Source organism: Xenopus laevis, chromosome 4S (assembly GCF_017654675.1).
Source record: "Xenopus laevis strain J_2021 chromosome 4S, Xenopus_laevis_v10.1, whole genome shotgun sequence".
Taxonomy (NCBI): domain Eukaryota; kingdom Metazoa; phylum Chordata; class Amphibia; order Anura; family Pipidae; genus Xenopus; species Xenopus laevis.
Genome location: NC_054378.1, coordinates 98,880,898 through 98,896,293, shown reverse-complemented (window position 1 = coordinate 98,896,293; position 15,396 = coordinate 98,880,898). Strand labels below are relative to the sequence as shown.

Sequence of the window (15,396 nt, the reverse complement as noted above, 5' to 3'; positions counted from 1 at the left end):
CCTTATCTCTGAGGGCACCTGGTTCAAAAGGTGTTCAGTAAAGCTGAGCAAACACTTTAATGATCATTTTTCCAGTGGAAAACACGGTTTTGTATGTAGATATTATAGATATAAACATTTAAAAACATTTTTACTGAACATGTAAAAGGAAATAAACCTTGCTATGAATGTAATGTAGGCCTTACTTTTATACTGTATAGCATATATATAATCATGGGTACTCCCGTATTTCCAAAACATACTGCTTGGGACAGCCAAAACAATGCTCTACCATTATTCATGATATTGATATAGTTTCCTTGTAGTCAATAGGTGATCACCTCTTTCGAGTAATCACGGCTGCTGCCAATAAATAAATGTTAAGAGTAACCTCTACTACTAAATGTTCATAATCATTAAGCAAAAAAACAAAACATAAAAAAGTATATATTACACATAGATAATAATGCCAAGTATCTTTGTCATGTGAATAATTCATTTCAAAGAGCCGATATTCATAAGGGTGTGTATTTTTATTGTAAACCAGTTAGAAAACAAAGTTACCACTGTTATTTTACACCACTTTAGATATGGAGCAGCATTCCACACATTTATACCCTGGGATTAAAATGTAAAAGATGGAGTGTTCTGAAGCATAAACAATCTTTGTAAGGGGCTGCATAAACATGATGATGCTATATGAATAAGGCATAATAGATACAAATGGCTTGGACCTTATTTGGCTTAGATCTGGCACATAAAGGCTTCGTTGGAGTGTCGGGCTGAAGTCTCACTCAACTTCAGTATTTGCATTCCCCTACCATGCTCAACATTTTCTCTGCATATTTGCATGATCCTGTTACCTACAGTGCCCCTGTGTAAATGGATGGAAATATTTACAGTACTGTATATGTTTGTGCACAGAGGACTTTCACGGTTGGGATACGGATGCCTAATACAACAAAAAGAGATATATTGCTAGCTGTCTGTTTCAGCCTGTTTAATGAATGAGTTGCTGGTACCACATTTTGACCAAAATGTCTTCTTTCAGCTCTTGTGCTACTTCAGTGACCCTCTCTATATGTCTCATGCCCTACACTAGTACCGCAGTCATTGATGCATTAAAGGAATACTGTCATGGAAAAACATGTTTTTTTCAAAATGTGTGGCTCCAGCAGACTTCTGCACTGAAATCCATTTTTCAAAAGAGCAAACTGATTTTTTTATATTTCATTTTGAAATTTGACATTGTGCTAGACATATTGTCAGTTTCCCAGGTGCCCCCAGTAATGTGACTTGTGTTCTTAGAGGCGGACCTGGCTGATCGGGCGCCCAAGGCAGTCCAGACAATCAGCTCGCCTCCATCGCTGCCCCATGCACCGCAAGCACGCAATCAGCGCTCATCTGCGCATCCACAGGCCGGCATCATTGCTCGCATGCGCATGTGCGCCATCAGCGCTCGCGTCCATGGCAACTGCTTTCACATATGCAGAAGGGCCATACTCAGGCGCAATTCTAGTGCCTGGTTTTGGAGTAGGCTGAAGAGGTAGCTGCCCAGCGCCCCCCAATCGTTGCACCCTAGGCAGCTGCCTCTTCTGCCTACCCCTAGTTCCGGCCCTGTACAGTGTCTTCAGTCACTCTTTACTGCTGCACTGTAAATTGGAGTGATATCACCCCTCCCCCCCAGCAGCCTAGAACAATAGAACAATGGAAAGGTAACCAAAAAACATCAACAACTTTTCTAGATATAAGAACATTATTTGAGATGGCTGCCTACACACCAATATTACAACTAAAAAAAAATATACTTGTTGGGTTAGGAATAAAATGTTACATGGTAGAGTGAATTATTTGCAGTGTAAACAGTGTAATTTAGAAATAAAAACTACACCATAAAAATCATGACAGAATCCCCTTAAATATCCCCTTAAATATTAGGGGTTATTTTCTATTGCAAGTGCAAGAGTGCTGAAGGAGACTTGACTTCTTTTACATTGTTTTAAGACCCAGAAAACAAATACTACTCAATAGCAATTACCTTTTGCAGCTTCTAACTTTAAATGGCTTGTTATACTGGATGCAAAGTTTAAAGTGCAAGTGCAGAGCACCATGTTTTTTGATGACCTACTTCCTGCTTCTGTCTTTTGCTTCTGTGCTACGGTATGGAAAGCCTCTTGAAGTGAATTGCACGCTGGATGCGCCCTACCTGTGCATCATTCAAAGGGCACAATGTAAGGCCCACAGTACATTTTGTACTGTGCACAGGATTAACACAGATTCTGAGTGAATGCACCTATACTATAGTAAAGCAGCCTCCCAGCCTTACAGAGGATAGCAGAATTACAAAGTATATAGCAAACCATAGATTTAACAACCCTGCAGGAATTTCAGAGTAAGAATTTCCATGCACTTATTTATTGCTTGCTCTTTACAGTCTCACTCTAATTATCCCCAGGTGTGCAAAGTTAAAGCTCCAGGCACCTTTGATTTATGGATTTATGCATGAAAAGATCAAAACTGTGACCATCTGTAGATAACATGTCATGGCTAGGTCTCGTGTGGATCCCCTATCCACTATGGCCACTCATCCACTTCTGTGTTCAAAAGCAGGTGTCGGTTAAATAAGGGTATATGTCATGTTAGATCACTTCATGGGAGTATTTAAAAATACTTTAACTGTAGAACTTTTTTTTTATAGCAAATGAAGTGTGATTTCTTGAAGATGATTCACAAAGTTTATCTGGAAATCTAATAGGGTAGATTTTCTGAAAATGCTTACCATCTTATAGCCAAAAATCATATAACTATCCTGCAATGCTATCATATCCTACAACAGATTTACAGAAGTTCTGTTCTTTTGGTATTATAACTAGGCACCTAGCACCCAACTAGCAAATGCCTCAGTGCAAACTGATACCCTGTAGGCTTGTTTCTCAACCAGTAAAAAAGCAGGTTTTTATTGCAAGGTGCTGCAGAAATATATGGCCTTATGCATTTCGGGAACACACTCCCTTAGTCATAGGAAGCCTATGACTAAGCGAGTGTGTTCCTGAAACGCGTAAGGCCATGTATTTCTGTGTCCTAATTGGTTTTTGGTCTCAACCAGTAAGATGTGCATGCCATGCCAGTGTAAATATATGGCAGGAGTGGGGGTTTTAATTGTTTATTTTAATAGAAAACACAGTTTCTTGTACCTATAGTTAGGGGCGATCCTGGCCCCTCCGCCGCCTGAAGCAGCAGCAGTTGCTGCTGCCCCCCCCCCAGAAATTCGATCTTAAAGTACCAGGAGCAGCATTTTTGCTGCCCCTGGTACCTAGTGGGGCACTGCCGCCTGAGGCGACAGCCTCAACTCGCCTCATTGGCGAAGCACCCCTGCCTATAGTACTTACAGTACAGATATTCATTTTGGCACTTGTTTTTTTTACCTCCCATAACAGATTTTTATGATCAACTTGAAGCGACGACAAGATCGTAGAGTGCGTATGCTTCGTAGTCTGTATGAGCAGGAAATCCAAGTGAAGATTTTCGATGCTGTTGATGGAAAGTAAGCTGGTTAAATCACTTCTAGTATCCTTTATTGTATATACTCATGAAAACTAATTTAATGAACATACTGTAGGTTAATAGGAAGTAATGGAAACTTGAGAACTGTCTATTGTATTGTGGAAAGAGACTGGAACCTGGTACATAACACAGTGCCGCCACTGTGCTACACAGAGTTTTCTGTTTGTGTTGAAAGGATCTAAGCAAAATACTTCTAAGTATAGGCAGTCCAATATCACACTGGATGTTTTAAATTGCTGCAGTTTACTCAGGGAAAACCAAAATCAACCTCATGACAGCTTGTATCATATAAACTGCTTCCCAATATGCAGGAAGGAAGGGGTTTTCTGGTTTTCAACAAAAATTGATCCAGGTCCCCCTTCACTCAAAACATGTCATGTCTGCAATTGTTATTCAGCCATAGTTCTTTATACCTGTATGTGAAAAAAACAACATTATTTTCCTAAAAGGCTATCATATACATTATCTTGTTTTAATGCTTATAGCCTTTGTTTTCCCTATGTTTACAGGGCACTGAATGCAAGCCAGCTGAAGGCACTGAAAATAGAGATGATACCTGGATATCACGACCCCTACTCTGGTAGAACACTGACACGGGGTGAAATTGGCTGTTTCCTTAGCCATTACTATATATGGAAAGAGGTAACTTAGGCAATTTCACTCTGATCTGCAAATACTGTTAGAAAATTAGTGAATTGCTGGAGTGCAGTTCCACATGTTTTTTTTGGTTGAATTATGTTGAGTTGAGTGGGTGCTTTCTTGAAAAAGGGTTACTATCATGATAAAACATTGTGCGTTTTCTTTTTCTGAAATGTGAAAAAGTGGCTATACGTCTTGCACTTTCCTTACTTGTGTTGCCCCATGTTCCTGTATTTTTGCTGGCTGAAATATGTATATATCTGTAAATTGAGAACTAAACTCTAAAAACGAATATGGCTAGGTACTGGTTTGTTTGGGATGTCTTGAGAAAGGTTCTCTTAGCAGGACTGTAATGTTCACAAGAAATTACTTTTTTTTCACTCATTTATAAGTCCTGTGAGTGCTCTATTTTTTCATGTGGATATACATATTTAAACTCTTCAAATGCCTTATGCACTCACTGTCAGGGGGGAAAATGCCCTGGTGCTAACAGAATACATAGAGAGAGATACAACCAAAACTGTTGCACATACAGTACAGGGTCTTTCAAAAACTTCAAACTTTATTAAAATAGCTTCTCACAAACCCAGCCCAGACTATAGTTTGTGTTACTGATCATCACAGCTACAGTCACAGCTGATTTATATCTAATGGCAACTGTTAATCACAAAAATATATTTTCTAGGTTTTGGAGGGTAGCTAAAAATTAGTATGGACATTACCTGCTCATAGTCATGATGTCATGATGTTTGTGTTGGTAATTTGACTTCTGCAAACTTGTTTTTACCCCTGGTTGAGAAAGGGGACTTAGCACAAAAACTTCAGAAGTTGGGCTGTGTTATCAATATTCTGATAAAATATATACAGTATATGGAACATGGAGAAGCATTTTTCCGCAAAGCAAATTTTCGTGAAAATGTAATAATAAATAAGAGTAAAAAACCCAAACGGATTTGATCGGAGTTTGCAGCAGAAAATATTGAGATAAATTCGGACTTTGATAAATAACCCCCTTAGTGTCCGAAATTGTTTCTGTCCCTAACTTTCCTGATATGTGACTACCATCTGCAGTATGTTCCAAGCACTGTATTCACTAGCAAAACTAACATTATGTTTTGTGCCTTGAAATCTGATAAATGACTCCATCCAGCACTGTTCTGGGCTAATAGGGACCATAATAAAGAACGTTTTTCTTCTGACAGCAGAGTAAGACAATACACAGCTGTTACACGTTGCTGCCAAATTATGATAAATGGCTGCAGGGCTTCACCTTATATAATCCTTTCATTTTCTTCCCCTCCTCTCTGACTGCCGCTCCCTTTTAGCCTCTCTGAATTCTGATTTATTACTTGTCATCTTTTTTAAGGTAGTTGACAGGGGCCTTGAAAAATCACTTGTCATTGAGGATGATGTTCGTTTTGAGCCTTTATTTAAACACAAGCTTATGAAGTTAATGAATGACATTGAAGAGGTGGAACTAGAGTGGGACTTAATGTGAGTATGCTCATAATGGCGATGGCCAAGACTATATTTTGAGGAACTAGCTACAAAATCTAGATGTCTCTAGATTTTAACTGATATTATTTAATATTAGTTATAGAAGGAGTTTACATTCCAAAACACTTCAAATGAAGCAGGAGTTAAGTAGGCAGTATAAATCAACCCCTTGAATTAATTTTAAGTAAAATGTTGGCGTGGCAACAGAAAGCATTACGATTATCAGGTGCAGACCAATAACAATGGAGATAGTAGAAGAATGAAAAAATACAATATTATAGAAATGCACTTTGGTAGAGTTGGACCAGGCTCAAGAAGGGAGGGCAATATCTGGTGCATGCAAAGGCTAGAAAATTGTTAGCTTCCATTGATATGTGTATTATTGAACAGCCTTAAAGGAGAACTAAATCCTAAAAACGAAGGTGGCTAAAAATGCCATACTAATATACTGAATGTATTGCACCAGCCTAAGGTTTCAGCTTCTCAATAGCATCTATGATCAAGGATCAAACTTGTCACAGAGGGTCACCATCTTGAAAAGTATACACTCACATGCTCAGTGGGCTCTGAGCAACTGTTGAGAAGCTACTGTAAGCTTAGCGGTCTTCACAAAGCAGAAAATGAGGTTGGCCTGTAATATAAGCTACAAGGCTGATTATTAAATTATAATGCTAATTTCTGAGCTGTCATGTTGTAATTACCTGTATTAATTACTAATTAGCCTTATATTCTGACATTTACTCTATATTCTATGTGTATTGTATATTTTGCGTCGGTCCCTAAGCTCATTAAGTGACAGTAGCACAGAGCATGTGTAGTGAATCAGCAAAAAAGAAGATGGGGAGCTACTGGGACATCTTCAGAGACAAAAATCTTCCCTTCTAAATGGGTTGTGGTTGCCAGGTATAGGAGCCCAAAACATGAAGCATAATATTTCTAGCCTACTTCTTTAGTTAAGATTTATACTGATTTAAAGTATAACAATATCATGTTAATGAAAAGAAAGAAGGAAGGGATTATGGTGAAAAAGTTGTTAATAGACTTAATAAAAAATATATTTCTAGAACTAAAACAAAGCTATTTAAATGTATTTTAGTTAATGCTCTTTCTTGTGTATATTTTAGCTACATTGGTAGAAAGCGAATGCAAGTTGAGCGTCCGGAAAAGGCAGTTCCAGATGTAATGAATCTGGTCGAGGCTGACTACTCCTACTGGACCCTGGGGTATGCCTTATCCAGGCAAGGAGCAGAGAAGCTTATTGCAGCGGAGCCATTTAATAAGATGTTACCAGTGGATGAGTTCCTTCCTGTTATGTATAACAAACACCCAGTGTAAGTGCATCACTTCCTTGTAGAACCATTCTTTATTATCTTAATTATTTCATAATTTAGGGGCTGAGTTATTCCCCCCCCGAGGTTTGGGGGACTAAATCTGGACTAGGATTAATTGATCTAAGAATTCAGTAATTGAAAATTATGCTATGGCCTTCTAAACAATTTTCATAAACGTTTTAAAACTGCTTCAATCAGTGCCACACTAGGCCCTTTGTACCTCCAGTGTCCCTTGTAGAGGCCTCTCCCTTCGTAGCCTCTGTCCTAGGGCAGTAAAAGCCAAGAAACTATTTTCCATAATATTTAAGGAAAACAGGTTCCATTCAGAACTAATTGATTTCTTACAGTAGGGGCAGTAAGGATTTATATCTTGGTCAGCTGATTAACGTATTAGGAGGGCATTGTGCATCTAGAAAATCTTTCCAGGTATAGGATCTAATATCCTATAAAAAATATTTTTTGTTTTTTTACCAATATTGCTTATTGGAGCTTAGGTAATATCAAATACAGGGTCGAGTCCAAGGTACTGTTGTTATTATTATAGAGAATTCTAATTATAATAATTTGTTTATTCACGGATGTTGATCCAGAAATAAAACCGTCTGCCATAATTAGAATTGAAAATACATTTAGGGGGTTATTTACTAAAATCTGAAAAAGTCCTCATTATTTTATTAAAACCACTTCGACCAAACTCGCATCCACATTTTACTTTATTTATCAATAAATTAGCGCAAAAGGGGAAAAGACTAAATAAAATTGTGAAAAAATTGGAACCATCCGATTTTTCCAGATATGTTGCCCAAAATGATGACGTTTTCGGATTACCGCTGAAAATCACAAATTTTTCAGATTCTCATACGAAACGCAACTCAGATCTTCCAGTTGTAAAAAGGACATCTGCCGTTGACTTTTACATGACCTTGGCAGGTTTGAAATGGAGTATTTTCAGATATTGACTTTTTGCAGCCTCATTGAATGAATCATGAAAAATTTGAGGGTTTTTTTCCTTAGAAGGAATTGTGTTTTCCTCTTTAAAACTCCGACCACAAAAATTGAAATAACCCCTTTACTGTTCCCCAAATAAAACAACTTTTATGTGCTCTCACATGGGATCTTTGTATCCTTCTTTAGGGAGATGTAATAGCTATGAAACCATGAGAGCAATGTTCCTCTATGCAAGCATTCTGATTTTTCAATATATAAGAGTTATCACCAATACAATGTTGTATAATTATAATTAAATGAACATATTTTTTGAAGAACCAGGGATGATGAAATTTGTAGAGTGTAAGCTCTTTTGGGCAGGGCCCTCTTTACTTTCTTATTCATAGTTTTGGTATTGGTGTTTTCCTATTTGTTTAATGTGTACACCCATTTATTGTACACTGCTGTGGAATATGTTGGCAGTTTATCAATACATGCTAATAGTAATTATAATAATAATAATGAAACAACACTTCTCTTTTCATCTTTTAGAAAGAAATATTTTGAGTATTATGAACATCGAAATTTGAAGGCTTTCTCCGCTGAGCCCCTGCTCGTCTACCCGACACACTACACCGGCCAACCAGGGTATTTTAGCGATACAGAAACTTCCACCATCTGGGACAATGAAACATTAGTGACTGATTGGGATCGAAGGTACTCTTTGAAATCTAGAGAGCAGGGTCAGATACACAGTGACGCTCAGAACAAGGACGCCTTACCACCTCAGCCAAAACTTGAAACGTCATCCCGGGACGAACTATAATTATTTAAAAACATGTGCAGGGCACATCATTTTTGTATAGATGCTTTATTTTTTACTGTGAATTTTTTTAGTGTAAGGAATTAAAGATATTTTTTATTTAAAGAGTCACAATTAAATCGAGTGACATAATTTTATTTAGTTGTGTTAAATTGTCTATTTTGTGATGAATTAACAAAAATGGTTCTAATGGAAAGCTGGAATTCCTTAGTGGGTTCTATATGGTCTTCCATAACTTAACTATTGTTTTAATGGCACCAACAAGTTTCACTGTGTTTTGTAGAGGCAGTCTAATTTCCCACTCACCAAAGTTTATACAATCACAATGGGGTGTGCTATGATACTTGAGTACCCAGAGCAAACCCAGCCTAACATTGGATAAAATACAAACTCCATACAAATAGTACTATGGTGAGAGTTAAGGATTCTAATACTCTGCTGTAGCAATTCATAACACTGTACCACTAGTTTATGGGTCCTTTATGCCTAAATGCACCAGGATATCAACTTTTACCATGAACTGACATTTTAAAATATTATGGAACATACAATGAGCCTTTACAATGGCCTTATGCTTATAAAAAGCATGGTATGGTCTTGGAGATTTCTTTTATATTAAAAGCTTTGGTGGGGTCAGGATTAGGGTTAGGATTAGCCCATAAAACCAATATATAGGTTGGAATATGCTATTGCAGATAATACTACCAGGCAAGGAGATACCATTCTATGAAAAATATGTTTTACCAAGCCTTCTGCTGCTATCAGCAATAATGTTATAGGGGTTTATGTTCTATGCTTAGCCCTAGCAGAGGGAATAATGCTGATCAAGAGAGACACAAAATAACTTACAGTATAGCACACAATTTTCTCTTGAAAATGCATGCTTGCTGTAAAACATTGCTTCAATCAATATGTCCTTCTAATGGAATTGGAAAATGGTACAATAGCATCGTTGGTAAAGGCAAGAATACCCCATTGAGGGGCTTGATTGTATTAACAGCCAAGTGATCCATAGTTATCCATTGTGTACACTCAGAAATGCTGACATTGGTGAAACTAGAGGGGATGCTCCCTCCTTTGCAAACTGTGAGAAAGATGTTTTGTTTTCTTCATGTCCAAATTATACATAATTTATAATCCCCATCAGAATTTTACATAAATCCTGCGCTTGTAAGGAAAAGGTGGGGAGATCACTTTACGGTACCTTTGTGTGGCCTTGAAAGAATATTGTTGAGTTTATAGAGGCATGTAAAATAGTTATATATAGATTTTGTAACTGTAAACGTTGCTGCATCTCATTTCTACCCTTATGATTTATTCATTTTCCATTTGTTGTAAAAGTATAATGTTTGCAAAGACCAAAACCTACTGTTCAGGTAAATAATAAACTGGAAAGAAGTTGTTAATCAATGAGTATGATGTGTTTATATGATTAAGATTAGACTGTATTCTCAGGAGGCAGGAACTGATGGGAATGATAACCAGTCTTTGTAAAGCACAGTGCAGCATGTCAGCGCTATGTAAATAAAGCATGATAAATTAATAAAGTACAACTGTATGTCAGTATATGTATACCTTTGCAGTTTTGCACAGTATTCTTTCTTTTCACATGCCTTGACCATGCTATTGTAACCCATTTTTGGCCACCCCCCTGGTGCCAAAGTGGTACATCACACTATTTACAGACTTACAGGTCCTGAGTCCCCTTTGCTAGGCGAAAGGGTACTGGGAATTCTTCTCTCTGGCAGTGACTCCACCTAATGGAATTCACCTGCGGATGGGTCCATAAGGAATAACATGAAACACACACTTTATTATATAAAAACAACAACTTTATATAAGGAAAGTGTAATTTAAAGGGGAAGTAAAACACATTTACATCATATCAACATATAACCCACTCCCCTGGGAACCTGTGGCAATCCATTTCCTGGCCCTCCATGCCAGGCAAAGTCCTGCAACTCCTTTGGCAGATAAAGCGTCTCAGTCCCTTTTCTCCAAAGAGCACATTTGTCCCCAGGTAGTGCTACCTGCCCCAAATACCTTTCCCACTGGACAAGATATTGGCTCCCACATGGCAGGCTCACAAATAGCCTGTTTCCAAAACAGGAGATACGCTGGATCCTTATTCTCTTCTACCCTTCCTTAGGCACAACTCGCCCAGGCTTTTGGAGCACCCTGCATCAGCCTGCAGTGCGATCAAACTCCCTTTTAGCCCCTTACATCTTTGCATGAGTTCTGTCCATCTTCCTACATGAAAGTGAAAGTAGGAATCCTCCAGCAGTAATGGCTGCGAGTACATGGCAATCTCCTTTTAAATAGCACAGCAGCGACACCTTGTGGCTGCTTTTGGGATCAGCAATGCTGCACCAACCAGGAAACCCTGTATACACCATGAGGCTCCAAATGAAAAGGGGAACTTATGCCTCAGGGTCCCTACACTATTGTGTTTTATATCATACAAACATGTTCCCAACATGTGTCAGGCATATCATCTGCAGTGAGAATACCTGTGATGCTACTGTATATACCGTTTTACCAAAAGACTTTAATCACAGAGTTTTTGAAATTTCTATCCCTATTGATTTTACTAGGACACTGCCAGAACTTAATCTTATGGCAAATAAAGCCTGTTCATGCTTGAGAAAGGGGTCACGCCCCGAAACGTTGCATCCGCAATAAACGAGCAAGGTTTAACCTGCTGAACTCACCCATGCTGTGCCGGTGTGTCTTGTTCCTACGTTGTTTCTGAGGTTGCCCATTCCCTCTAGCATCGAGCACCTGGAAGTCGCTGAAGTCTGGACGGCCAGGGTGTGCGAGTGTAAGTCTTTCTTTTTGCAAATAAAGCCTGTTCTACCAGAATGTGGCTGAAGTTGGCTGAAGTTGGGTGAGTTTGGGAAGCAGATAGAGGCATGGGATCCCTTATCTGGAAATCTGTTATCCAGACAGCTCTGAATTACGGAAGACTTTTCTATGTACAGGCATTCCCTGGGTTACGTACTAGATAGGCTTGTTCTTAAGTTGAATTTGTATGTAAGTTGAAACATTTACATTTACTTATTAAATGCAATTTAACGTAGTATTTCTTTTTACCTTTCTCTGCACATGTATTTTTACGTTTATGTGCTCTGCAGTAGACCACACACACCAGAGGGGTTTGAGACAGGTGGTTTATTAAATCTAAATGCTAATAAAAGTCAAGCAAACTTATAATAGACCCCGTTTGTTAGTGTGAGTTGTATGTAAGTCAGGTGTATGTAACTCGAAGACTCCCTGTAATAATAAAATTAAGATATATTAAATGCTTATTGGAAGCAGAACCAGCCTATTGGGTTTATTTAAAGGAAAACTATAGCCCTGAACAATGTAGGTCTCAATAAAAATAGATTGCACTTTTTTAGTAGTATGTGCCATTGGGTAATCCTAAATAGAAAATTGCCTTTTTAAGAAATATGGGTCTTCCCCTGGAATCCTACGATTCATGGTGCACACATACAAACCAAACAAACTATACATGTTAAGTCACATGAGCCAATTAATCTGTTGCCTAAGTGTTAATTTTTGGGGTATAGTTTGCATGATTTCTGGTAGACTTAAGGTATTAAGATCCAAATTACAGAATGATCCATTATCCAGAAAGCCCTAGGTCTGGAGCATTCTGGATAACAGGTCCCATACCTATAGGCTATTATGAACAAAATTTTATCTTTTTGGAGTTTGTTTTTAGAATAAAGGCTATCTGCAGATGCCTATTTGAGTGTAGATGCCTACAATGTGTTTCAAGTTCTACCTAGGCTATGATCAATCACATAAGTTTCTTCAGTCATCATATGTCTCTACACTTTCCATTGAAGTTGCTGAAGCACTAGAAATGTCTGGATGAGTGTGTGCCAGAAGAATGGCTCTGGGGCTTGCTATAATTGATAGGTTGCTCACTAACAGGTCTAATAGAATCTATGGGAATGATGGGCCATTTGTTGAGTTGCTGGACATCACTATGGCTTATATTCAATGGCTTTTTGCCATGAGGTCTACATATCATGCTGTGTATGTTGTCCAGAGCAACCAATCAGCAATTAGATATCAACAAAAGCAAGGATTTGATTGGCTGTTATACTCATTTGGGAACTCATTGTGATTGGCCCTCTCATGCTGTTATAAATAGTGACCACTTTAATTGTAAGTAAAGAGTCTTTCGTCCGAAGAGGAAGCTTGACTAAATATAGGCAAATGTTCATTGGTCCTTCTGGACGTTTGCTATTATTGTTCTAACTGCACCAAATCAAAGCAAATTGCTTTATGCTGGCTAATGCTCATTAACTCATTCCTAGAACAGATTTATTCATTTAAATTGCAGTTATTTATTTGTGATAATGTACACATAAGCGTTAATTTTTACATAATTGTACCGAATATTATGTTAAATATTTATATATATATATATATATATTTTGTCTTTATTCATATATGTAAATTACCTGTCTATCCTTCAACACTACATGTACTTATTGTAATTGTAACTTAAAAGTGATCTCTTAAATACTATACCATGTTTTATTTACACTTCAAATAATAATGTACAAAGAAAACAAGATAAATATATACTGTATATATATATATATATATATATATATATATATATATATATATAAAATATATAAATATATATTCTGGAGGTGTAATTTAACTTAAATATGGCACCAATATTGTTTTTTAAAACTATTTTTAAGAGATAAAATATTTTTTTTAGTTGAGAAGTGTTCTTCTTTGTAAGCTTATATTTGAACATTGAAAAGAAAATTATGTTGTACACTTAAATAAAAACAGTTGCTTCATCCAAATTTTTTGTTCATTAAAATCTACCAGTGACAACACACTATTTACTAGGTGCAGATTTGAGCTTTGAGCTCTGAATCTGGAATTGGATTCAGAAATTTGCACTTAATAGTTGTAAGAGCAGATATGGGGAACAATGTGTGTGGATCTGCTAAGTGCAGTTATGGTTGTGCAAAATGGGTGCAAAGAAAGGGAAAAAACACTTATTGAGCGGCTCCTAGCACTTCTATGTAGTTGTGCTGTGCACCATACCTCCCAACTGTCCCTTTTTCGGAGGGACAGTCCCTCTTTTGACAGCTCAACCCGCAGTCCCTCATTTGTACTGGAAAGTCCCTCTTTTCTCTGCACTGAACAGCCAGAAAAAGAAACAGTTTCTCACTTAATTGGCTTTTAGCAGAGAGCACAGAACAGCTAACGGGTGCAAATAAGATACTTTGCCACAATTTTGAGACACAAAAACACAGTTTAGATAAGGAGAAATGTTTTCAAACTTTCATAACCTGCCAAATTTTGTAAAACAAACATGGTAATTAGGGGTGTGGCCACAGAAAGGGGTGTGGTCAAAAAATTGCTGCGCTACGTGCGGGAAAAAAATTTTTGTCCCTCTTTTTACTTCCAAAATGTTGGGAGGTATGCCGTGCACATTTGATAAATTATTATGTGCACCTATTGACACAGGTGAAACTTGGAGCTACAGCCATCTTAAAGGGGATGGTACCTCCAGGGTGCCCAAGGCCACCTGTGTCGATAGATGCAATGAACTTGCACCTAAAGAATAAAGCACAAATGTGGTTTTGATGCCAAACACCGGAAATGGCAACTTCCCGACAATGAAAATCATGCTGACACAGCTCCACCTTGTGGCTACAATTATGATTGAATTATAGGAAAAAGTGCAGATATGCAGAGAAAATGTTGCATCAATATAATAAGCCTGATAAACTGTACATATACATTTAATACAGGTTCAGTACATTCTGGTAGATTTTGTTGGCTTGTGTACTAACATGTTGTTAAAATTCACCAGTGCAGTTACCAACCGTAATCAAAAAGAAATCTACTACAAGTTAAAAGTGAAGGTCTTGCTGCTATGGGTAACTACACTGGAGCAATTTTGCACCTATTCCTGAATCTCCATTTATTAGTAGTGGCCTATTTGCAAATGAAATTCACAGTTTAATGTTTAATAACAGTTTAATTAAAAGTTAATTTGGAATCAAACTAACGGAAGGTTGTCACAAGCTGCTAAGAGTTATAGTTTACTTACAAATACTGCCCAATATAGGAAGGCCCTGCTCTTTAGAGACTACAGTGTATCATTTTTTATTCTCTAGAATAGATGACAATGCTGTCATGCTTCATAACCCACAGTGGAAATGCAATAATAGGCTGAGGATACACTGAAGCAAGAAACAGAGTGCATTTTTTGGGCCAGAGGATGTCCAACCCTGACCTGCTGCAGGAAAACTTCTAAATTGGCAGAGCCCAGTCTGTAGGAGTCACAAGAAGATGCTTCATGTAGCTTAATTTTGATGAAATGCCCTGCATTGTCATTGACTTGCACTCTTGGCCAACAAACTCAATCCGAAATTCTATCATTTCAGTTCAGCATTAGTGATGGGCGAATTTATTCGCCGGGCGCGAATTCCCAAGATTCGCCGCCGGTGAATAAATTCGGGAAACCTCCGCTAAAAAAATAGTTTTTTCTGGAGGCCGGCGCATTTTCGCCAGCAAATTTGCACCAGCGTCCGTTTCGATAAAAAACGAGACGCTAGCACCGTTTCGATAATTTTTCGCCTA

The 15,396-nt window shown here is 37.8% G+C and overlaps 1 protein-coding gene across 1 annotated transcript in view; it reads left to right on the top strand.

Annotated features, from left to right (window-relative positions):
• The window catches only part of colgalt2.S (collagen beta(1-O)galactosyltransferase 2 S homeolog), a 41,389-nt gene extending 31,086 nt beyond the window's left edge, over nt 1-10,303 (top strand). The window contains exons 8-12 of the mRNA XM_041561621.1: nt 3,417-3,523; nt 4,053-4,185; nt 5,549-5,676; nt 6,804-7,010; nt 8,490-10,303. Coding sequence (XP_041417555.1) covers nt 3,417-3,523; nt 4,053-4,185; nt 5,549-5,676; nt 6,804-7,010; nt 8,490-8,763 — 849 coding nt within the window. The 3' untranslated portion in view covers nt 8,764-10,303. The remainder of the gene's footprint in view (nt 1-3,416; nt 3,524-4,052; nt 4,186-5,548; nt 5,677-6,803; nt 7,011-8,489) is intronic.
• Nucleotides 10,304-15,396: the final 5,093 nt, after the last annotated feature.